This window comes from Netta rufina (genome assembly GCF_964035555.1).
Source record: "Netta rufina genome assembly, chromosome: 3".
NCBI lineage: Eukaryota > Metazoa > Chordata > Aves > Anseriformes > Anatidae > Netta > Netta rufina.
In genome coordinates, this window is record NC_140125.1 from 114,195,356 (window position 1) to 114,218,728 (window position 23,373).

A 23,373-nucleotide genomic window follows, 5' to 3' on the forward strand; every position below is an offset into this window, starting at 1 on the left:
CATCAGGGAGAAGAATCTCAGAAATCTCTATTTTGAAATAAGAGACTCCATGTACTTTATACCAAAAGGCTAATTTCTTTACTATTTTCCCTGAAGATTTGTAGGCAGGAGCCGCAGCTAGATTTCATCCAGCTAAAATTTAATCCAAACTGCCTTCAAAGGGTTTAGTGTAATGTCATGTACAACATTACAAAGAGGAATAAGCTAGAACTGTCAAGGGTCAGATTTTCCTTCTTTTACTCACCTTCACTGACTCTGAAATTAAACGTCTTATTTCAATCATATTCTTGAAAAACACAATTTTAGTTGTTAGAATTAAAGGATTGCAGAAACATAAAGAAACCCTTCTGTGAAGTATTATTACCTTTGCTTTTAGAATTATTATTGATCGTGCTTGGTAATTCGCAGCGGATTTCCTATTAATTACTGCGCATTAGTTAGTCGTGGCCATCCAATTCAGGTTAATTCCAAATGGTTTACAGCACATCCCTGATTAGCAAAGCCAAAAAAAGAACTTATTAAAAAGCAGGCAGGCACACGCTGCTGCTGCTTTCCCTCGGCTCTGCCCGTGTTTGCTTTGGATAGCTCCTGACAGCACCAGGCGTTGCGTCGAGCCGCAGCGGGGTGTGAAGGCAGTGGGCGCCTCTGGAGACCCGCAGGTCCCTCTGGACACCCACAGGCTCCTCTGGAGGCCATTCCCGGTCCTCCTTTTGCCCAGGGAAGCGGTGGAGTCACCGTCCCTGGGGGTGTTTAAGGCGAGGTTGGACATGGTGCTTAGGACATGGTGTAGTGGGTGATAGTGGTGGTTGGACCAGATGGTCTTGTAGGGCTTTTCCAACACTAATGATCCTGATTCTGTGATTCCTGCGGGCACTTTGGGATCTCTGCCTTCCAGCCAGCTCCCTGCTCCCTCCGACTTGGTGCAAAGCCTCAGCAGAGCCGGTAGCTCCATGCTCACCCTTCCTCAGCCCCTCTAGCAGAACAAGGTGTCCGCACTCAACGCGCAGCCAAAAGACGGAGACATCTCCGGGCTGTGAGGCGCGGGCATCACTTGATCACCCCGTCTCCCCTCCTATGGGCTCCCTCAGGGTCACCTCCCCGTCCCCCCCAGCTGCAAAACCCCTCTTTTGTCCTCCGCACAGGCAGGAGGAGGAAAACACCCCGAGCAGCGAGGCACTAGGGGACACCACCAAGCACACCGCCCCCTTAAAGACCACCACCAGCTCCCTGAGGGAGCCTATCGCGACAGGGGGACTCTAACCCCCCTCACAACATCTCCACCCACCCCAACCCCGCCGCGACATGGCGGCCGCGGCCCCTCCCTTCGCCTTGGAGGGGGCGGGGCCCCGCGCCCCTCCCCGCTCTAATGGCGGCGGCCGCGGCGCAGGCGCGGTAGGAGCGCGGGGCGCTGGCGGGGCGGCTGAGGGTGAGTGGAGGAGGGGGTCCCGCCGAGCTCGGCTGCTCCCTCGGGGCTCAACGAGGGGGCTCCGGCTTCGTTTCGGGGCTTGTACTGCTCCCCTGGGGGCTCTTGGTGCTGGTCCCGGGGGGTTGGGTTTAGCCAGGGAGTTTTTTCGACGCTTTACTGTGTCGCCGTCCCGGGCTAAAGCTGCCCGCTGGGGAGCGGGGTGGGCTGGGGGGCTTCAGGGGGAGCCTCCCCCGTGTGGGCTGGGGGGGTTTGGGCTTGTGCTTGGACGGGGGACTTCAGGTGGGGCCGTCCCGATGGGGACTGGGGGGGGGTTGGGGTTGTTTTTGGCTGGGGTGCTTCAGGGGAGGTCACCCCTGTGGGGACGTGTTTTTTTTCTTTTTTTCTTTTTTTCTTTTTTTCCGGATTTTCTCCCCAAAACTATGTTCGTAGCAGCTGATTGCAGTGCAGACCTTTATGCTGTGGTTTTTACCTGAAGGTACAAGTTGCGTTCAGGCTGTTATATATAGTGTGTGTCTTCTTTTTCCGTCTGCTTGCTGCCTGTAGTCACTTGTCTCGGGGTTGCGTTTTGGCTTTGCAGGTGCTGCAGCCATAGGTAGGGCTCTGTGCCTTCAGCAGCTTTTGGCTTGGGAAGTTTAATTTCTGTAAAAGTTCGTCATTAAGCCTTCCTTGGGTGTATGTGCTTCCTTTCATCGGAGGATGACGGGGCCGTACGTGCTTCCTTTCATGCTTTTGCCCTTCACAGCACAGCTCAGAAGTGGCGTCGGGTCATTTTTCTTGCCTTGCAGTTCCTGGATGTATCAGGTCGAAAATAGCGAACTCAGAAATATCTGCCAAGACGAGTAGGTCAGCACATGCTTAGGGGAGAGCTGCTGGCTTCAAAGAGCTGGTAGGCAGAGGTCATGCTTTGGGAGGGGGCCTGTCCCCTCCGCAGCCCCTCAGGGGGACAGGGCTTGGTGGCTGGAGGAGCTGAGCTACACCAGGGAAGGCCAGGCAGCAGATACAGTGTGTTGGGGTGCTGGCAGCTTCAATCTCCTTCTTTATTTCACTTAATTTCCACAGCTGGAAGTTCAGCTCAGTTTTGTCACAGACCCGGAGCACGAACCGAAACTCCCAAGGTTTCGAGCGGCATCCAGGCACGTCTGCCCGGCGCTGTTTGTGCTCGGCTTGCTGAGCTGAACTGCTTGTGCTATGGCATTCGTCTGATCGCTATCTCCTAATGGCTCCTGGGTCATAAACACCAATATGCTGCATAGACTCGTTTCTTTACCGTGGTGTTTTAGCGCAGACACTCCTTCTGAATATAATTGCGGTTGTACTTTAGAAGGAGCGGTGACTTTCACAGTTGATCGGTTCTGAATAGTGCTCGTGCGTGTTGGAGGCCAGCCTGATGGAGCAAAAGAATTAATTTGGAAAGCTGTTTCATTGTGGCTGTCTCTTAACAGCTCTGGTGACAAGTCACAGAGAAATCAACAAACGCAGATGGCTAGAGGTGGCTCTTGCTGCTTCGGGGAGTAGACTGCTGCATAGTGAAACATAGGAAGGTGCATGTTAAAAAAAGTATTTTTTGCCTTAAATCTGTGTTCACAAGTATGTTAAAACTTAATTTGAGAAAAGTTTAGAAAAAATACTTTTAAGAACTTTTTAATTCGTTTTACTTGTTACTGAAAGCTCATTTTTTCCGAGCGCAGGTGCGAAGTTCCAAGTGCAGTGATCAGATACGCTTACAAGGTCATAATGCACCGGCACAGGCTTGCCTGAGTATACTTTTCTGGCAGAATACTTGTTTAAAAAAACAAAACCAAGCCTGTACCACATCTTGTGTGACATGTCTAAGGTACGCTAAGCATAGTGTTTTGATTTAATGCCTAGCAGAGCCAGTTGAATTGAAGGCTGCCTAAACTTTAAAACCTGTTGTAGTCATAGAGACTAAATCTTCGTGGTTATGTTTTTTTTGAAGGCTCATACATTTCTACAGAAAGCGTAGAAACAAGGGTTTAACTTTCGAGATGAAAGACTACTGATAGCAGCACTCTGAGGAACATGAACTAGTACTGAACTGAACGCTTATGCTTCTTTTTTTAGCATTACAGTGAACGCTGTTTCCCCTTTTACGTCATCCATTAAATTAGATAGCAGGACCATTTTAAAACTTAAAGTTTTAGTCTTGCTGTGCTTATCTTTTTTTTTTTTTTTTTTTTTCAGGAGTGCATTGGCTGTCCCTGCTTAGTTTGAGGCTAATATCCATGTACGCTATGTTAACTTAGTCCCAAATCTGCCAGAGCAGACTATCATCTTTGTAACCTGTGCCCGAGTATTCAGGAATAACTCCTTAAATAGCTGCAATTCTAAAATTTCTGTTCTTCAGTGGGCTTGTCTAATTAATTTTAGGGTGTTTTTTGGGTGTCCAGCTTTTTGTTACTTTCTGTAACTTTTTTTTTTTGGAGAGCTCAGAAGTGAGCATAACAAGATAGGTATGACATTCTTCCTTTCTTTTGAGTCAGCAAACCAATCCTGTAGTATGTTTAGTACACGTAAACACAGAATTTTCTTCTCATCTACAATTCAGCTGGAAAATAATATTTCACAGTATGCAGTTTCTTGAATGCTGCACCAGTAAGTTGAGGCGTAGTAGGGAGAGAGAAAGTGAACCTGACAAATCCTGCTCTTTTGGGTGATGCACAGCAGTGAAGTGAAGGTCATTGGAATGCCTGCAGTGGCGGTGCAGTTTGTCTGCAGCTGTCTCGCAGTGTTGCCAGAAATCAGGGGATTTTAAATCCTGTCCGTCAGAGCAGGAATGTGATCTTTTTCCTCACCTAGCATGAACATGTATTTGCAATTCCCGTGATTGTTGCGGAATTTATTTTGTACTTTATGAGAAAGTAATCTTCCTTTTGAACGCCTGAAAGTGATGCTTGGTTCATTGTGATCAAACTGGAAACTGGGGGAAACAAAGAACCATCTGGAGACTTGGGGGCCGGGGTGGGGAGGTTCTGCTTTCTGGTAAATTTACTTTCAACACAGGCAGAACTAGAAAGTGTATTACAGTTGCAGAAATAGGCAAGAATGCTAGGCATTTTGTCTATTTTTTTTAATGATCTTCTTTTTGTATGTAGGAGAAGTGCCACAATGAAAGACATGGACAATATCAAAACTGTGAAGGAAGAATGGTAGGTGCTAGTGTCCAATCTTTCCCCCTTCCACACCCCTCAGTTTTCCTTTTCCTTTCCTATTACTGTTTGTGTGTCCTGTCATGACTTTTTAAACTTTTTGTTAAAATTTTGGAGTTTATTTTTTTCCCTGTATCCAGCTGCTCCATATACACAGAAGTTTCAAGAGAAGGACAGATTTTTTTGCTTAAAGACTTCTCACGTACCTGGAGCATTTGCTTGATGCAAGAAACTGCATAAATATTTTACTTAAAATAGAAAGGCAGGCTTACAGATTGCTAACTCACTGTGCACTTTTACGTTTAATATGGAGGTGTTTGGCTTTCCATTTATATTTCTGAGATAAAGCATCGTTAATACGTAGGTTAATGCTCCAAGTTTCTTTTGTTCTGTTAGAAAACTAAAATGGGTACAGCATACTTTCTGAATCACTTTCTTAATGTCACTGAGTTTTTCTTTTACTGAAGTATGCTAATCCGTAGGGATTCTTAATGTTGCATAGATGCACTGCAAACAGTAATTCCTTTTTATGCAAATGTGCCTGGTTACCATTCAAGTAAGCATTGCTCTTCTTGAATTTAATGTAGAGTTTTACATAAAACTGGATGTTTTTTAAAAGCTAGATTTTTTTCCTGAATCGCTTAAAATAGATTTTCCTGAATCTCTAATAGAAGTAACTCCTGCGATGTTTTCCAAAACCTGCATAATCCTCTTAACTCTGCAGAGAACCTCAACTGCAAGATAATCGTTCGTTCAGGTTGCATATATCTGCATTTTTTTGGTGAAAATCTTAACAGAGAAACAGCTGTCGCATATACAATGGCCTATAAAAAGATGTGGTTGATGCATTTTTATTTTTTTTTTAATACTCTGGCAGTCTCTGAGGTGTAGAAATCTTCTGTTGTATTTCTCCAGTGTGCTCAAGAGGGGTTGAGTCACTTAACTCTCCAGTTTCTTTAATGTACTTTCAAGGACAATAACAGTGGGTCTGTGGTGCTAGGGTTGGACGGGTTCAAGTTGGGGCAGAGCTCTAAATGCTAGGGCAGTTTTGCTTTATGTGTTTTTTAAAACTTAGGGGAAAGGAAGTCACTGAAGCCTGTATTATAGAAAAGCTCTGAGGAAGATCTTTTGTTGGTTTGTGGTGGTCTGAATTAGAGGTACAGGTTGTTGAACTTGCATTCCTTGCTCTTATACCAAGTTTAGAAGCTTCTGCATAGATGAGTTCACCTTCTTCTACTGTCGTTCTTTAATTTGTGTTTCTGAAGTACAGATAAAAGCAGTTAAAGATTTGTAAGCTGTAAAATGTCCCAATACAAAGCTGACCTGATTGTTTGTAACAACAAAGTAAGTTGGGTACAGGGGAGTATGCCTTTTGGTACTGAACTTCCAGGGTAACTGCTTGTCGACTTATGTGAACATCATCTTATGTGAGTATCATTTTCATGTATGCCTTTGTTCTGCAGGATGTGTAAGTCAAGAACTGATGATCAGATTTTGAATGGTACAGAACAAAACCGAGACTATTTTGTAGATAACCTCTTTGAAGAAGCTCAGAAGATTGGTGCAATATGTATGTCCCCTACTACAGTCAAGAACCAGGTAGGTGTTGAATTGAAAATACTCATGTCTAGCATAATAGCACTCCGGGAATACTCTGGTAAATGAATGCAGGAGGTTCAGCAGTCTCATCCAGGATACCTGTAGATAAATCCCCACAATCACAGAATGGCTGAGGTTGGAAGAGACCTTAGAAGGTCATATAGTCCGACCCCCCTACCAAGCAGGATCACCTAGAGCACGTTGCATAGGATGGCATCCAGGTGGGTTTTGAGTATCTCCAGAGGAGGAGACTCCACAACTCTCTGGGCAACCTGTTCCAGTGCTCTGTCACCCTCACAGTAAAGAAATGTCAGTTTATATTCAGCCGGAATCTCTTGTACTACAGTTTGTTCCCACTGCCTCTCATCCTGTTGCTGGGCCCAACTGTAAAGAGACCGATTCCATCCTCTTGACACCCTCCCCTCAGATATTTCTACACATTGATGAGGTCTCCCCTCCATCTTCTCTTTTCCAGCCTAAACAGGCACAGCTCTCAGCCTGTCCTTGTATGACAGGAACTCCAGGTCTCTAACCATCTTCATAGACCTCCTCTGAACTCTCACCAGTAGCTCCGTGTCCCTCTTGTACTGGGGAGCCCAGTCAGACAGCAGTTGGACCAATCTCCCATCTCTGATTCAACCAGGGCTATGCTTCTGTGCTTTTAATACTTACAAAAAACACTAAAACCATTTTGTTCTAGGACTTGTACTGGCAAAGGCTAATGCACTTTATCAGTCGAGAGAGAGCTGCTTATTTATTAGGTGCAAGGAGTGACAACTATTTTATGGGAAGCTTTTAAAGACTTACAGCCTTCTTCTGAAGAGACATAGCCCAGAATTTTTTTACTTGCTCTCTTTTGTATAGTTCTGGTGATAGTGGGATATTTAGTATGGACTTTTATGTCAGTGATTCTGTCCTTTTCTTATTTTCCTGTTGTTCTTGAGTGATTGGGAAGGGGCTGGAGAAAAACCCGTGAAGAATAAAAATGTCAGGGAGAAATTTGGAGCGGGTGTTACTAGAAACTACATTCATAGATTTCTGACTAAGTCAGAAAGGGAGTGTGGGGGCAATGCTTTAACCTGCGGTTCTGAAAATGTTCTTGTACTTGTGTCAATGTCTAAATGAGAAGTTGATGTGTTATAATGAGTCGCTGATAAACTTGCTTACTGGTTCATTGTGGAAGGACCTTCTCACAATGAAAACCCCTTCCATATGCATTAGTGCCATGAGACACAAGACTTTTTTTTAAAGAGATCAGATGTTGCTGAGTGTAATGTACCTTTCTGACAGATTACCAAAAATGAAAGAATTTTATTCAGTAGCTTGCATGTAGTGTGTATTTATGTAGCAATCGTGCTCTGACACGTCAAACTGCAAAAAGGCAGGGGGAAACAAAAAATGTCAGGTACCACCAAGCCAAGTACAAACTAATTTCTGGCTGAGGTGAATTCTGCATTTGTATTTGTTTCATATAACTCACATAGCCAAGTATCTGTCAAGATAACATTATTTCAGGAATCTGACCTGGATGACTAAATGCTTCTTTAAATGACATAATGTGTATAAAAGAAAAATTCAATTCAAGATGTAGCCATATTAAAGTTGAAGCGACTTCTGAGGACAGTTTGAAGGCCACAAATTCAAGGAGTGGATGTTCTCTGCTACAGTTATTTAATTACTGGGAATATATTTTCTTCACTCCCCTAACACCAAGTTCTTGAATATACCCAGGATTAAACAAATGCTTCTGATGTTGCTGCATTTTCTGTGCAAAAGGCTTCTGCATGCACTCTCTCAATGCCCTGCCTACAGAAAGTCCTTCTGAATGAACAGAACAAGGCTGTACCCTAACAGATCCCTGCTGCACTATTCTGGTGGTGGGTGTTTCAACACCAGGCACGTGTGATCTCAAGTTAGAGCTCTTGAAGAGTTGCAGCTGCCCGGGATCTTCCAGCTCTTTTTTTTTTTTTTTTTTAACTGTTGAATAGGGGTGTTCTTGACCTAAGAATGCATAATGACTGGGGGGGGGGGGAGGTTTATTTCTAACCCTGACTGACAGAAGACACTTAGAAATGTCGCTTACCCCTTGCAGTCACTCTGGCTGTTGGCATGGGGCCAAAACAGATTACAGGGAGCCTTCCCTCCATATTTTTAGTCCATGACCTGGATAGCTTAAAATCATAGGATACTGATGGTATGTCGAGCTGGTTTCACTTACTTCAGTGTTAAAGTGAGAATTGCTTTTACTCCCCAGGTTGATGTAATCATTAAACTTTGGAAAAACGGGTTTACGGTAAATGATGGTGAACTTAGGAGCTACGCTGATGTTGCAAGCCAACAGTTCTTGGACTCCGTTAAAAAGGGGTGAGTGAGTTTTGTGTTCTTAATCGGCCCGAGTTAACGTGCTTTGGTTAGCAGCTTGCTCATACTCCACATTTTTGGCATTGCTGCACTGCAGTAGCCCTGTAGGAGTACAGCTGGCTGCCTGTCCCATTTCCTGGGCTGATGGTTTCTAACATCCACAGGTCTAATATAGCTTTCAGTCGCGGTAGTCGTACAGTTGCTGATAGAATAGATAAAAGTAAGTGTTGGTAGGAAGCACAGCAGGTGCAGAATGAAATAAAGAGTAAGTCATTGTGCCCAGTAATAGCTACTGCTCAAATAGTACTTTGACTAACAAATTCAGCGTGTAGAAGTGGCTGAGCATTTCTGGTTTTATGGTCTTTGTTTTCCTTTTATTGATGAAAAGCCTTTTTGGTGGGCACAGTTACTGCATGTAGCACCGAAAACCTTTGATCAGCCTTAAATTGCAGTCATCTTTTCCCAGTACGAATTTGCTGTTTCAGTCACTTGTGTGTATAGAATGATCTCACTTTTATCCCACTACTGAAATTGAGCATGCTATCATGATTTCTGCCAGCGTTTGATGCAGTATTGCATTAAAATAGCATACTGAACGTAGGAACCAGTATGATTTCAGGCTTTAATTTGTAGTCCACTTCTTCACCCTGTACAAATGCAGAGAAGAAAATAATATAGAGGATACAATTTAATAACCCCTTCTCACGTATGTGAAACAAGTTACTGTATTTTCGGTCATTTCTGAACTTTACTTGCCTATCAAAAATATTTATTTTACTCTTCACTGTTTCTTCATGGATGTCACTTGTATTGGTTGTAATGCCAATTAACTGCGTTGTTTAAAGCCTTTTACTTATTCGTGTGCATGAATCAAAAGTTTGCCACCTCCCTTTCTCCGTTTGCTTGTAGAGATGCTAAGTAATTACAAGATGGCTCCTGCATAATTGTTGGTGGTAGGGTAGCACTCGGTACAGCCTGCGTGCCAGCTGAGCACCGCCGCCAAGAAACGTGGTGTCTGCCTCAGAGCTCCTAGACAAAGGATTTGTTGTGTTGTGTTCTGCTCGATGCAAATAAAGCATTGTCAAGGTGATGGTATTGCACTGAGGAGCGTAACTGTTAGGGATCTAACTTTTAAAAGCTGGGTTTCTCATTCATCTGTAATTAAACATGTTTCTAACCTCAGTCTTTATTTTTAAAAGCTGATTGTGTTTTTTTCTTTTGTTTTTTACTATGGGTATAAAAAAAAAATTGAACCTACTACAGCAATATATGGTAACACTAAACCTTCTACATGTCATGTGCTTTGGAGTGGCAACTGCTGAGTAAACATGAACATCATTCAGTGACTTGGCATGATTTCTCTTCTTACTGTTCAATTTCTAATTAATTTGCAGTTCAGGAACTTGGAGTTGTTTACATGTCATGCACTTAGCATAACTCATAGTAAATTATTTTAAAAAATCACGATCCTTATAACAATAAACACAGAAACCAGTATTAATGATTAATGTGTTTTACATCCTGAAAACAGTTCAGTAATTCTTTGACATCTTTTTTCTTAAGGGAACTGCCTTTTGAACTACGAAAAGTTTTTGAGAAGGAGGAGGTTGATGTGAAGGTGGAAGATAAAAAAGATGAGGTGTATTTGTCATCAAAAAAGCCAGTGTTTCATCCCTTCTCTGGACATGGTTACAGATTAGGAAGGTAAGTAGTCTGATGTGGTCTGTGGTTGAGCTGAGGGGAACTATGCTTATGTAGATACCATATAATTCAGGTTGGAAGTGACCTCTGGAGTTCCCTAAGCCAGGCTCCTGCTCCAAACAGGGTCAGTTTTGGGGACAGATGAGGTTCCTCAGGGCTTTGTCCAGCTGGGTCTTGAAATCCTGTAAGGGTGGAGGTGGTGCAGTCTATTCCAGTGCTGGGCTGTCCTCACGGGGGATGTTTTTCCTTATTCCCAGTCTGAACTCATCTTGTTTCAATTTGCATCCACCATGAAGAGCCTGTATAGGGGATTATCAGCTTCCGTAATCTACTGGCTGGGTTCCCGTTAGCACAGGATTTTGGTGTCTGTCCTTGCCTCCTCAAATAGCCATTTCTAGCTGAAAGGCTGTCACTCTTCTATCCTGTGAGTTAAAAGGAAAGTTGCACCGTTAAAGCTGTATGTACAGTAATTTGTGTGAGAAGAGGAGAATGTGAGTGTTCAAAGGGAGCTGGAGAAGTAACATGATTTTGCATTCTTTTCAAGTTTTTTTCAAACTTCTTTCAAGTTCTTCAAAGCATTTAGCTTTGAATTTATTGCAGTTATTCCAACATATTACATTGATTATCTTTTTTTATTCTATGCTTTTCTAGGGGGTGGAGAGGGTCAATCTCTAATAACAACAGAACTGGACTTGATTTATAAGTGTATAGCAATGTATTTCTGGCAAAATGTTGTGGAGGAGTAAGCCAGGAGTTTACCTGTATCAATCCCTGTGACTTCTGCTTTCTTGTGCCCCATCATCCGTTTCACACAGCCCTGTCACAGAAGACTTAGGGGCATATAAAAGCAAGCTTCAGCCTAGCAAGGAGAGCATAGTGACAAGGAGCCTACAGAAAACCTTCAGAGGTGGGACTGCTTAGTTACCTGCCCACTGGGGTTAGCAGATGGTGCTGAAGCCTTAAGTGATCAGCTTTGTTTTTGTGGAAGGGGCTTGGTGTTGAGGGAAAGCATGACCCCAGTACAAAGGGACGAGGCAGGGGAGAAGGTGATAATGTGCAGAGTAAGAGACTGATACAGCAAAGGGTGAGAGGTTCCGGGCTGCCTTAGAGAAGCGAGCATCTTTTATCGGTTTCTCCTGTTGTGGTAGCACAGCCTATTCATCTGCAACATGCTTGGGTAGGCACAGTCAATAGAGAAAAAACTCCCTTGAGAAATGCCTGAGATGCTGCAAGTCTTCCTTCTGGTTGCACTGAAATCCTGACCAAACAAAGGTTGAGAACTTAATTGTTTCATCTATAAGCAGGCGTGTAGGTAGCTAAAGCCTAAAGACCCTCGGTGTGCTGGGTTTCTGCTGCTCACCAGGACTAACTGGCAGGTTGCTTGTCGTGCTCTGTCATGCCTACAGCAAGTAATGATCTGGCTTCCCAGCGGGCAAGTTAGGCTCTGGAAACATGCTATTCTGTGGATTTCAGCTGACTGGTTTTGTACACGGAGACATCCTACAACTTGCTCAGCAATTTTCTTCTTTATGAACTGGATAAAATGCCTTATTTTATTTTTATTTTTTCCTCCTCCCTTCTGTTTTCGGTCTATTCAGTGCTACGGTATGAGAGCCTTTTCTTTCAAGGCTATTAAATATTTTGCTGATGTTGGGAACACGAGCCATAAGTGCTCCATAAACTGCTGCTCGCTGCCTGATGTTAATAAATGTCCATTACATGCAAGTGGTGCTCCTTCAGCAGAAGAGCTTTGTGGGGAAATAGTAATGGTGTCTGAGACCTATAGCAGGTTTGGAGCTATAGAACTCCCTTCCCACAGCTGCATTTGTGTGTTTAATCAGAAATGAGAGAGACAAATGGCTGAGTGGCTTACTTACCTTGTGACCTGCTTATCAATTAAACATTTTGTAACAGTCTCTATAGATTTCCTGCCATTGTTCCCAGATGGGTGAATTATGAGTGAATCTAGGAGTTCCAATAGGAATTGTTCTGCTGACCAGCTCATTTAAATTTGTTTGAGGGGGGAAAAATAGATGGACTAGAACTGATTTTTTTAATTCTATTTTAAATGTAGCTCAGATGAGTTTCATCTTCTCCGTTTATGTTGTATGGGGGGAAAAAATGAGACTTAAGGTTTTCCATGAAAAAAGTTAGGACTCTGCATAGGTAATGGGTATGTTCAGCTTTCTATAGCCCTGCTCAGCTGCATTTAGTAGTTTGACTGAACCAGGATTTGCAACCACACTCTTCTGTTAACAATGCATTCTAAAGACTGCCTTAGAAGCATGCTAGTCAAGCTGACTGAAATCTCTTCCAGCAAAATAGCTGCTCTATAACCTCATTAAGTTAAAATATTGTTCATTGAGCTTCATAACTGTTAGTCTGGGTAAGCACAATACTTAAATCTTAGGCTCTTGCTTTTTGGAAACTTGATTGGAGACTAATGTCTCTTTGATTCTTGGTTTACAAGATTATTAACGGAAGATGTAAAAGGAATAGGCTTTTAAAAGGGATGATGTTTGCTTTGATGCTGCGTTTATGATGTTTCAGATAATAACGAGACTGAGGTTTTTGATTTGTGCCTTTTAGTCAAAAGTTCCCACCACTAGATGGCTTTGTGTCAGTTCCACAAGAGAAAAGTTTAGAAATAACTTTTTAGATCTAACTTTTTTTTTTTTTTTAGATCTAACTTTCTCTTGCTGCTTAATTTAATATGTTGGTTCCGATTTCACATATACTTGCTATTAAAAGAATCATCTCCAGTGCCTACCACAAATTCCTGAGGCGTGACCGTGAGGAAAGAGCTGGTTTGAGAATGACACCAAAACGTGTATGCATGTGAGACAGCTGTCTGAACTACAACTGGAGCTGATGGAGCTAAAAAGCAGCTCAGCCCAAGCTAACCAGACACCTGGCAGCCTCCAGCCTCTGCCTGTACTGGAGACATGTAGCTCACACATGACTGCTCACGCTTCAGTGTCTGAATCTGGAGCTGAAACCCACCGAGATCAAGTAGCTGGGGAGAGCTAATTGTTGCTGGACTTAAGTATGTCTTGGCCTTTTTTTAACCTCCACTCCAAAGATTGTTTAACGTTACCTTGCTGGTGCTCAAGCTCTTTTCCAGCTCTGGAGGGCAGCTAGGGTTTACTGTGTATTGAGGTCAAGCATGACCAGAGGCTGGATGTGAGATAAATAAATCAGCAGGTGGTTAATCTGAAGTCACCTGGACCTGGAGAGTGCATCTTGGGATCTGGGGGTTCCTTGTTCTTGCACCCCAGCTCGTTTCCGTGTTGTGCTTCCAGTTGCAGTGAAGACCTCTTACAGTTTGGGAATGAGTTGCCTTGACTCATTCTTTTTGCAGAGTTCCTGTGGAAGAAATAAAAAGTGCCTGTGGTGGCTGATAGTCTGGAAGTTTGGGCACTTAGCTGAACAGTGGGTAGTAAAAATTCTTGACATACTTCAGGTTGAGAAGGATTTGAGCCCAAGACTCAAACTTTAATGACTTGAATGTATCAAGTCATTAATCATCTTTGTTTTTTTTTAATGAAAAATTAGCTGTTTTTTTCTGCTTTATGATTAAGCTAACACACACGAGAACATAAGGATGGGGTTTGTCTGCGAAGCAGATGCAGCGTTGTTACGAGCTGTTATTCTGTGGCCATTGGTTACTGACTTCTCCCTCCAGAAACAATAACTGATTATTTTCTGTGCAAAGACAGCTTTTTGTGAAACCATCGTGAAACGTTCATGCAGTCAGTGACCACGGCTGAGCTCAGAAGAGATGGTAACTCCTTAAATCACTGCTATTGTTGTGCAAGCGGCCATCTGGTTATACTTACATGTGCTGAGGATGTGCCCGTTGGATCAGGCCTCACTGATGACTTAACCAGTACATGCTGAGCAAGCTTAGCCCTGACAGAAGCACTGAGCTCTAGATATTTCAGAACCACAGCTTTTGCCAATAATTTTTTTCCAAAAACCATGCACTTGGACTGAGGTCCCTGTCTTCTGTCAAGCCACTTCATGGATCTTTGCCCTTACTATATAGTCAGCTGTTTAAAGTGTTTTAGAAACCAAAATCCAAATGTTGCATGCATCAGCCTGTGTTTCTACATCAAGTCAATTCCTCTGACGTATAAGTAATGCCTCTAAGCTGAAATAGATGACGCTGGGGTCTAAATCAAGGCTAACAGCATTGAGTTAAATTGAATTACTGTAATCACATTACACTGAAAATTAACGTTGAGTATGTAGATTTGATACTTAAGCTCCTTGCAGCTTCACCTGTGTGATTAGAGTGCAAAAAATGCATGAAGAATCTTCAGTTTCACATCTCTTGTGTATTCTCTAATGCTTTAAGTTCCTTACTGTCTTATAAAATGTTTACCATGAACAAACTGAAATTCTTCAGCATGATGAAGTCTGTAGCATGAAGAGAAAGTATTGGTACTTTTTTTCTAAGCTGACATGCCAGAAATCCTGTAGTTTTTATTTATTTTTAAGTCAGCAATGCAACCCTGACACAAGGCAGAAAGCTCCTGAAGCAGAGGTCTGGATGGTGGTTCAAACTTCTGGGTGTATGCACAAGGCATAACCTCCTGTGGCTTTTCTTTCCAGTGCTACTCCAAGGATAGTCTCTAAAGTAAGAGAGGATCATCAAGTAGCTGGTGACAAGAGACCCCTTCCTGTAGTACCCTTAAATGACCTGGAGCCTATCACCAACATCCAGATCTGGTTAGCTGATGGGGAAAGGGTCATTCAGAAATTCAACATTTCACACAGGTAAGACTTCTTCTAGCACTGTCAGATGTACTTGGATCTGAATTATTTGTCCTGTGACTTTAAATAGAATTTCTCTAAGTAATCTACCTCCTCAATTCGCTTAACAATGGATTGTTGTTTGGCTGTGTCTAGAATACATCCTTTTAATTTTTTTGAGCAATTGAACATTTTTTTGGTGAACAAGAGGAGTGTGAGAAATGAACTGATGTTACCAGTCAGCATATAACTGAGTAGAAACGGAAATCTGCTGAAGAAACAGTAGGAATTCTTTGTAGTTCAGTGGATGTGAAGGTGTATGTATTGTTCATTGCTGGAGGAAACAGTTAAGTGGACTTCAGCAGCTTTTAAGATGACAAATCTCTTACAAAATGACTACATCTGGAGCAAATCACTGAGTTTAAAAAAAAAAATTCTGGTTGTTGAGTGCAGACAGATGTTGAGTTTCAGAAAATCCACTTGCTTTTTTTCCAGCGTGCAAAAGGAACTGGAGGATGTGATTTTGAGCTGAGCCAGAGGAACCTCCAGGGAGAGCCAGAGTTAAGCAGGGGAAGTTATTCACCTGCATGTCTGTCCTGTCAGCATGGACAGACTAGAATGCATCCAATGTGATTAATTCCTAATTATTACAATTTCCAGCTCCCAGAGAGGCTTATAAATGGGGATAAAGTCAGAAGGTGTCAGCACAGCGTATGTATGCAGGAACTTTGAGAAAGCAGGATTAATGGCTTAACATTAAATTGCAAACTACTGTCTTCAGAGACCTTCCTTGTATTCGTAATTTGCTGTGCAGTCGCATCATATGGAAAGGATATGTTGCCTGGGCTGCTCTGTGTAGCAATTTAAAGTGATCACAGGCTTTAACACAACCCAGGCTGCTGTCGAGATAAACTGTGTATGTCTTCACAGCTGGTCAGAAGAAAAGCTCAGCAGTTGAAGGCTAATGATTCTTAATGTTTTTTCTTCTTAACTTGTACTAATTTATTACTGGTAGTGGCCTGAAGTATGAACTGAATCGTTGTGATGTGCTGCTGAAGGGTCAATTGCTGTTTTAATTATAAAACCTTTATTTGAGGGCTTGCTTTTAATAGCTTTGTTATCCAAGGTTTAATGGGTTTAAGTATATTTAGGGATGTTTTGTCTTCATGGTAAATGTTGGTATGAACATCTGCTAAGTACTGTCATGGGGAAAAAAATCTGAGCAGAACAGCGTTGCTGATGTGATCTTTTTAGATTTTAATAAATATTCAATCATATATCCATCTTGTGGTAAGGGGATATATCCTTTTACCACAATGTGGATATAACGCTTCTGTTCACAGGTGTCTGCCTGTAAATCTCCAACCAAAACTTAAAACTCTGTCTTAACTGAAGCTTGTACGTACAGGAGTTAGTTACTATCTCTGTTGTAGTCAGTGACAGCGTGGTATTTGGGCATCTGTGCTGCTGAACGGCTAGAATGGCTGTTCCCTAAGCACACGAGCACTTTCCTAGACAATATCCAGCCTTGGTTCAGAAGTTAGCCCTGATATCAGATGATTCCCAGTAGGCAGTAAACCCCATGGGCTAGACTGGACATAGGGGAGGAGAATGAGTTTAAGGATTTGCCAGGAGATGGAGTCTGCTAGTTGGGCTTGGGATCAGAGAGTGGCTGTTGTATTTAGTTTACGGGTACAGATGTATCCTGTTATCTTCATTTACTAATTAAATTGGTCACTCCTGATTCTTGCTTGTTGCTATAAAACATCTGTCTTGATCACTTGAAAGGTTCTTCACCCCTTAACAGGCAGCTTGAATTCACTTCTGTTCCTACTTCGGTACAAGACTATAGTTAGATCTAATTAACCAGTTGTCCAGACAACTTCTGCAAGTCCCTTTTCTATTATTATTATTATGGGTCTGCTACATGTGCCATGCACGCGAGGCGTCCTTGTTCTAGCACTTGGCTATGGAAACCTCAGGTAAGAGCTCCACCAGCTGGTTAAGAAACGGCAGGTTTGTTTGTGGAAGTACCATCTGTGAGCTGTAGCGAAGCATTTGAGTGCCTAGAATAAGATTCTTCTTCCCTTGTGACTGCTCTCAGAACATGTAAACCTTGGTCCTTGCCTCTCAAGTGGACCAGGCACTTCAGGATACCCCATGTCTCTTCCTCCATTTCTGTGCCATCAGCTGTTACGTCAAGTGGGTGTCTTGTTCTGTTCCTGAGGTGACTCTGTATGTGCTGTGTATATGTCTTGTATTGGGACTGGAGAGCTCTAACGCTGATTTTTTTTTTTATTTTATTCTCAGAATAAGCCACGTCAGAGACTTCATAACAAAGTATCGAGGATCAGAAGGAAGGGTTCCCTTCACACTGACTACTTCACTGCCGTTTCGAGAGCTGCGAGATGAGACACTCACACTACAGGAAGCAAAGCTGCAAAATTCTGTTGTTGTGCAGAGACTTCGGAAAACAACTGAACCGTTCAGGCTCCTGAAAGCACCTGACAATGACTGTAAAACTGCTGCTACGTCTAATGGACAGCTCAAGAACGAGCAAAAAAGCACTATCAAAAGCGCAAGATCAAATTAGCTTATAACTGGCCAAAAACTTTGCACAGGCATAACTAGACAAAACCAAAAATGTAGTCAGCAATATCTGGATGCACTATCATCCTTCCATAGCGTGCTCTTAGAGAGCAGAATGCGTGCTGTGCTATAATCTGCTGTAACAGAAGTATTTTCAACTAAGTTTGGTCGAAGCCTGGCTATATAATGTAGCAGAGGTAACTACAACAGGGATTGTCCTTAGAATTTCTCTAGGTAGAAAGCTTTGCTCGCCTGTTCTTTAATGACTATGCTTAGGTGGAACGGTACTCTGAAACTTAATTACTACTGATAGCACCTTTTAAGGAAAAACATTATTTATTTTTGCACTTCGAACTAAAGAGAAACTGAATTGAGTGATTTTAATTGTGTAAACTGCTCCAGTTCTTTTTAGTAACATTTAGGCAACAGATGCTGCAGGGAAGCTCACTTTTGAACTCCTATGGAATTTGAAAATCTTTCAATATAGGTACCTTTAGTATTTTATCACAAGATCTACGGTGTGAATGTTCTATCAAGTCTTCACATGGTGGGTGCAGGTGTAAGAAGATAGAAATGAGGTAGTCTGGTGCATATTGCATATGAAGTGCCTCAAAGTAAGCTCTGAAGGAATCATCACAGAATCACTGAACTGTTATTAATGGTTGAAGTGGTTTCTGCCTCTGTTCTCCTACGGGTTCGGATTTCTTACAGATCATGTAAACTACCTAGCTCACTAGGATAGAGATCCACCTTTAGCCTTGTCACAGAGAAACTTCATTTTTTCTGGAGTTTATCATACAGCTTTAGTGGCTTAGAAGGACACAGTTGTCTTTGTACTACATATCTGCCTCTGTCCTGAATTGGCCTTCTGATTGAGGCATTAACTGCACGTGGCCAAATTTCAGAGATGTTTAGAACCCTTATTTGAAAACTGAGTTTTTTTTTTTCTCCTATCCCTCCACCCACTTTCCATCCAAACTTTATATTTTGTCCCTAGTGTATTTTTCACAGAAAAACAATTCTATGTTTTTCTAAAGGGGAAATCAACATAAGGACTAAATATTTGCTACTGTGTGTGTTAAGTAGCACATGGGTTTGTGAGTGGAACTAGAGCCTTTAGGTGAAGACTTAGCCTGGGGCCTTCAATGAGTGCTGACTGGTTTGTATTGTCTACACAAATGGATGATTGACACTGCTGTAATTCTTTTGCATGGTTAAATGAAAGATAAGTTTGGATTTTACCATTTTTGTTTTAAATAGAAAATTATTTAATTGGAGTGACTTGAGTTCTTTCTAAAAGTCCTGTTACTTCACACTAAGGATGCACTTGTTTCACTCATGGGGATGTAAAACTTTGTTTCAGCATCTCATCTAGTACAAAATCACAGAATGGCTGAGGTGGGAGGGACCTCTGGGTCCATCTGGCCCAGCCCCTGCTCCAGCAGGGACACTCTGAGCAGGGTGCCCAGGCCGATGTCCAGGTGGCTTTTGAAGATCTCCAGGGAGGAGACTCCGCAACCTCTCTCTCTGGGCAACCTGTGCCAGTGCTCTGGCACTCACAGTACATTTGAGGACAGTTAATGAAATGAAAGTCAACTGCACAAATATGTATTCAGTGTATTCAAAAAGCAAATCTCTGAAAACTATGCAGTTCTTAACTGTTTTCAATGCTATAAGCACGATGTGTTACTGTGTCATTCAGTTTTATGTAGCAAGTTACACCACTAAATTTTGTTCTTACGCTCTATTGCATGCAAAGCCTACAAGATTGCTAGTAGTAGGAAGAAATGTGCAAATCCCCTGGTGAAATTGAAGAGACAAGCCACCCACAGATGCAGATCCAACCCTCAGTTTGCAGAACATCCATAACAGTGGATTTTATCAATTAGTGCTTCTGGATTTGTCTTAATGTAAAGCCATGTATTAGAGAGAAGCATGTACTTGATTGTAAGCTTAGCTGTTCTTACCTAAACAATGCATGAAACCTCTAAGTCGCAGTACAGTACCCTTGAATTTCAACAGAAATTAAATGATTAATGCAAGATTGATTGAAATGAAATGGGTGGTGGTGGTATTTAAAATTTAAGGTAAGTAAAGCACTTCTGGTTGCTATCAGAAGATTGTGTTTGTGGAAAGGAGCAACACTTAGTATTTCAATATTAATTAATGTCTGCTACCAATATTTAAGAGACTGGGTAGCTTGATTGTGTTTGGCTGTATATCGTGCTTCACTGAAATCAACTTTCTGGCAACAGCTTTGGTGGTAGACTGTTTTCAGTTCGAAAGTGTAATTTAAAAGTCGAATTAATTACAGAATAGGAGCAAATGTCTCAAAGGTCAAAGTCATGCTGACTGCACTAATCCCATCTTAGACTAGAAAGTGCCTTTTAAAAAAAAAAAAAACTGATTGGATAATTTATTATCTAATTCGAAGAAAATCTTTGGAGTGAATACTGAGCTGTTTTAAATCTTGTTGGTTTTGGTCAATTTATAAAGGCCAATTAAGCTGTCCAGATTCTACAGGTTGCTAATCTCTTGCTTGCTGCTGCAAACAACTGTTGTGCATTGGTCAAGCAACAGCAAACCTTGCTTGATCAATGCTTGAGTTTGTGAAACACATAAGTACTAGCAGTTATTCATTGTTTCTGCATGAGGCTTCACTTTACAGTAAATCCCATGCATTAACATACTTCATAGGAAAATTGAAATAGTCTAGAAAACAACAACAAAAAAATTTTCTGTAGTTTCTCCATTGTGGAGGAACACACAAATGTAGGTGACAAAGATTTACTGTGTTTTAAATACTGTGTATGAAGAGAAACAACTACATGTTGAATTTGAATGTTACATATTTTGAAGTTCAAAATGTACAATTTACACCCAGCCTAGCATTTTAGAACAAACTCAGTGTTGGGATAAGGGTTTGACTGAGCCATTGAGAATCTGACCTCAACCTTTAAGGACGCTTTGGAGTCTAAATGCTTCAGAAAGTTCCAAACAAAGCCTGTTAAAGCCCCAAGTTCAGCTTTGTGCTGAAGGTCTGTTTTGTTTTTGTTGTAATTGTTACTGAGTGTGTTTTCCTTTAAAGCAATTATGATGTTGTGCTAGAAGGAGCATTTCAGTACCTGGTTCTTTCAGAAATTTCCAAATTTGTTACAGTGATTCTTGTAAAATGAGGTTGTGCAGGATTTGCATATAGTCCTTCATGGCATGGTTTGCAGTAGCATCAAGTGAGCCTGCCAGATAAGGAACCGCAACAGCAGCCCTTGGAGCTGGCCTGACCGGGAAGCACTGTGTGTGTAGATTAGTTGTACTTTTCGCAAAACAGGCAGATGTGTGCCGGTTTGCTTAAACCCTCTTCTCCTTAGCTGTCTTGAAAGACTTCATAGTTCAAAATGCACTTTTTTTTTCCTTCCCTGACATGGAGAACAGTTGCCGGACTCTGGTGGGCTAAGTAGTGGTGGTGGACTTGTACTGCCTAGATCACAAGAAAGACATTGAGGCCTTGGAGCATGTCCAAAGAAGGGCTACAAAGCTGGTGAAGGGTCTGTAACACAAGTCCTGTGAGGAGCAGCTGAGGGAACTGGGGTGGTTTAGTCCAGAGAAGAGGAGGCTCAGACCTCACTGCTCTCTACAACTCCCTGGAAGGAAGGGGTGGGGAGCTGGGGGTTCTCACACGTGATAGGACTAGAGGGAGGGGCCTCAAGTTGTGCCAGGGGAGGTTCAGGTTGGAAATGAGGAGACATTTCTGCTCAGAAAGAGCAGTCAGGAACTGGGACGGGTTGCCCAGGGAGGTGGTGGAGTCACCGTCCCTGGGGGTGTTCAAGGAAAGGTTGGACGTGGTGCTTGGGGACATGGTTTTGTGGGCGACATTGGTGGCAGGGGGATGGTTGGACCAGATGACCTCGGAGGTCTTTTCCAACCTTATAAAGGTGTCAGTTTCAGGCTGTTTCACGCATATTTCACCACACCAGAGCTCCCCGCGGCTGCAGCGCTGAGAACTTGCTCTGGCAGCCCCCTGCACACCACTGCCGCCTGAGAGGGGAGCGGCTGGGGCGGGCGGCGTGTGCCGCGGCCACCGGGGCTGTCCAGGGGACTCCCAGCGCAAAACAGCCCCGCTTTCACCTCACGGGAGGCGGATCCGAGGGGGCACAGCGGGCTCCATGCCTCCACAGGGCACTGAGGGGTTTCTGCCAGCGGCCGTGCAGCCGTAAGGGGAAATGCGGCTGGGAGCGATAGCGCCTTTGCCCCTCACGTGCGGGGGGGGGGGGAAGTCCCTCGGCGGCTCTTTTTCTCCTTGCCGCCCCGCCCTGGGTTCACAGGTGTAGGACGGGGGCGGGCTGGCCGCAGTTAACCATGGCCGGGGCTGCGAGGGACGCCCCGGAGCGCCCGGAGGCTGAGGAGGAGGTAAGGGGGCTGAGGGGGGGAAATGGCGGCTGTCAGGGGGCTCCTCACGGGGCGGTGTCCCGCGGGGAGTCCTGTCCCGGAGCCTCGTTGCCGCTAAAGAGGGGAGGGTGCTCTTTTGGGGTGCTTTTTGGGGCAGCCCCACCGTGCTGCTGCCCTGCTCTACACAGTGCAGCGCACCTCAGTGAGGTACCTCAATGTACCTAATTCCCCCCCCCTCCTTCTCTCTCACGGAGAAGATCGACATAACTGCCGTTTTCCCTCAAGGGAACTGCGTGACATTTACTGTCCCCTTGGGTGGCTGCAAACGGCACATCGTCTCCCTTCACCCCTCAGGGAGCCTTTCCCCACCAGCTTCCCGGGTGTCTCAGCGCTGCCTGTCCAAACTCGGTGCTCTCAGCGAGGTCTGCACCCAAGCCCTGTCCCAACTATACCCCAATTATGCCTCATCAACTATGGGTTCGTGCCTGTCACAAACCCAAAAAGACCCCAAGAAACTTGCCGTGAGGGGCCAGGGGTCCCACCTCTTCCATTCCGCCTCCTGCTTTCAAGAGGGTGTTGTACGGTTGCCCACAGAAGAGCTGAAACTTTAATCTACGGGGAGAGAAAAGCTGACTGCAGAGCTGCTCCTCGGTAGCTGCACTTCCATTGTCTCTCTGATAAAATGCTTATCTGAACCTTCCAGGGGTGGCGTTCTCTTCTGGTTACTCTTAAATGGCTTGGTCCCTCAGTTCTGGACAGAACTGATAATAACAGCTTTAGGACAAAATGTTTACCTCAGCCCCTTATGCCCATAATGTTTGTGAAATATCCTCGTACAGCTGCCAAGAGTTGCTTTCAATGTGCTAAAGACTTTATTATTTTTTCCTAATACGTGATTTGTTATCAACATCATACTCAATTTCTGTTCCATATGGTTTAAGTCACAAGAGAATTTAAAATAAAGGAACTGGGATGCATTAGATGCATGACTTTTCTGTAGCAATGTTTAAATTTACTCTATTTGAGGAGCAAAATCAAATCTTTCACCTGTTATGCTTTCTTGATTTACCTTGAGACAAAATGAACTTTTATGTGACTGGGGCATGTGTAAATACAAAAGTTTCCAGTTAATCTGAAAATAAAAAAAATACATATATAACTTCACCTTCCTTTCTTTTACCTCTCACCTTTCTTCCAGGGCTTGTAGGAGCAATTTGATGCCAACATACTTGTATTCAACTACAAAAAAAGGAGTCTCAAAACAAAATTTTCGGTTCAAACAGTTTGTGTTTTGCTCCTTATTTGACTGCTGCCTACACATTCAGCTCGCTAGTGAGTTCTTCAGTACTTTCAGTTTACCGATGAACTTACACAGGTGAAACAGCT

At 43.2% G+C, this 23,373-nt stretch overlaps 2 protein-coding genes across 3 annotated transcripts in view; both read left to right on the forward strand.

The window, feature by feature from the left end:
- Window positions 1-1,339: 1,339 nt before the first annotated feature.
- Window positions 1,340-18,878, forward strand: UBXN2A (UBX domain protein 2A). Of its 2 annotated transcripts, none has more exons than XM_084284406.1 (7): window positions 1,340-1,426; window positions 4,540-4,593; window positions 6,057-6,192; window positions 8,447-8,556; window positions 10,117-10,257; window positions 14,872-15,036; window positions 17,323-18,878. In XM_084284406.1, the coding sequence occupies exons 2-7, from the start codon at window positions 4,553-4,555 to the stop codon at window positions 17,603-17,605; spliced, it is 876 nt and encodes a 291-aa protein (XP_084140532.1). In that variant the 5' UTR covers window positions 1,340-1,426; window positions 4,540-4,552; the 3' UTR covers window positions 17,606-18,878. The 2 variants fall into 2 exon arrangements, with proteins under 2 accessions (XP_084140532.1, XP_084140533.1); XM_084284407.1 differs by lacking the exon at window positions 1,340-1,426 and adding an exon at window positions 3,111-3,260.
- Window positions 18,879-21,637: 2,759 nt separating this feature from the next.
- MFSD2B (MFSD2 lysolipid transporter B, sphingolipid) overlaps window positions 21,638-23,373 on the forward strand; it is a 36,489-nt gene continuing 34,753 nt past the window's right edge. The window contains exon 1 of the mRNA XM_084283771.1: window positions 21,638-22,008. Within this exon, the coding sequence (XP_084139897.1) occupies window positions 21,958-22,008 (51 nt within the window). The 5' untranslated portion in view covers window positions 21,638-21,957. The remainder of the gene's footprint in view (window positions 22,009-23,373) is intronic.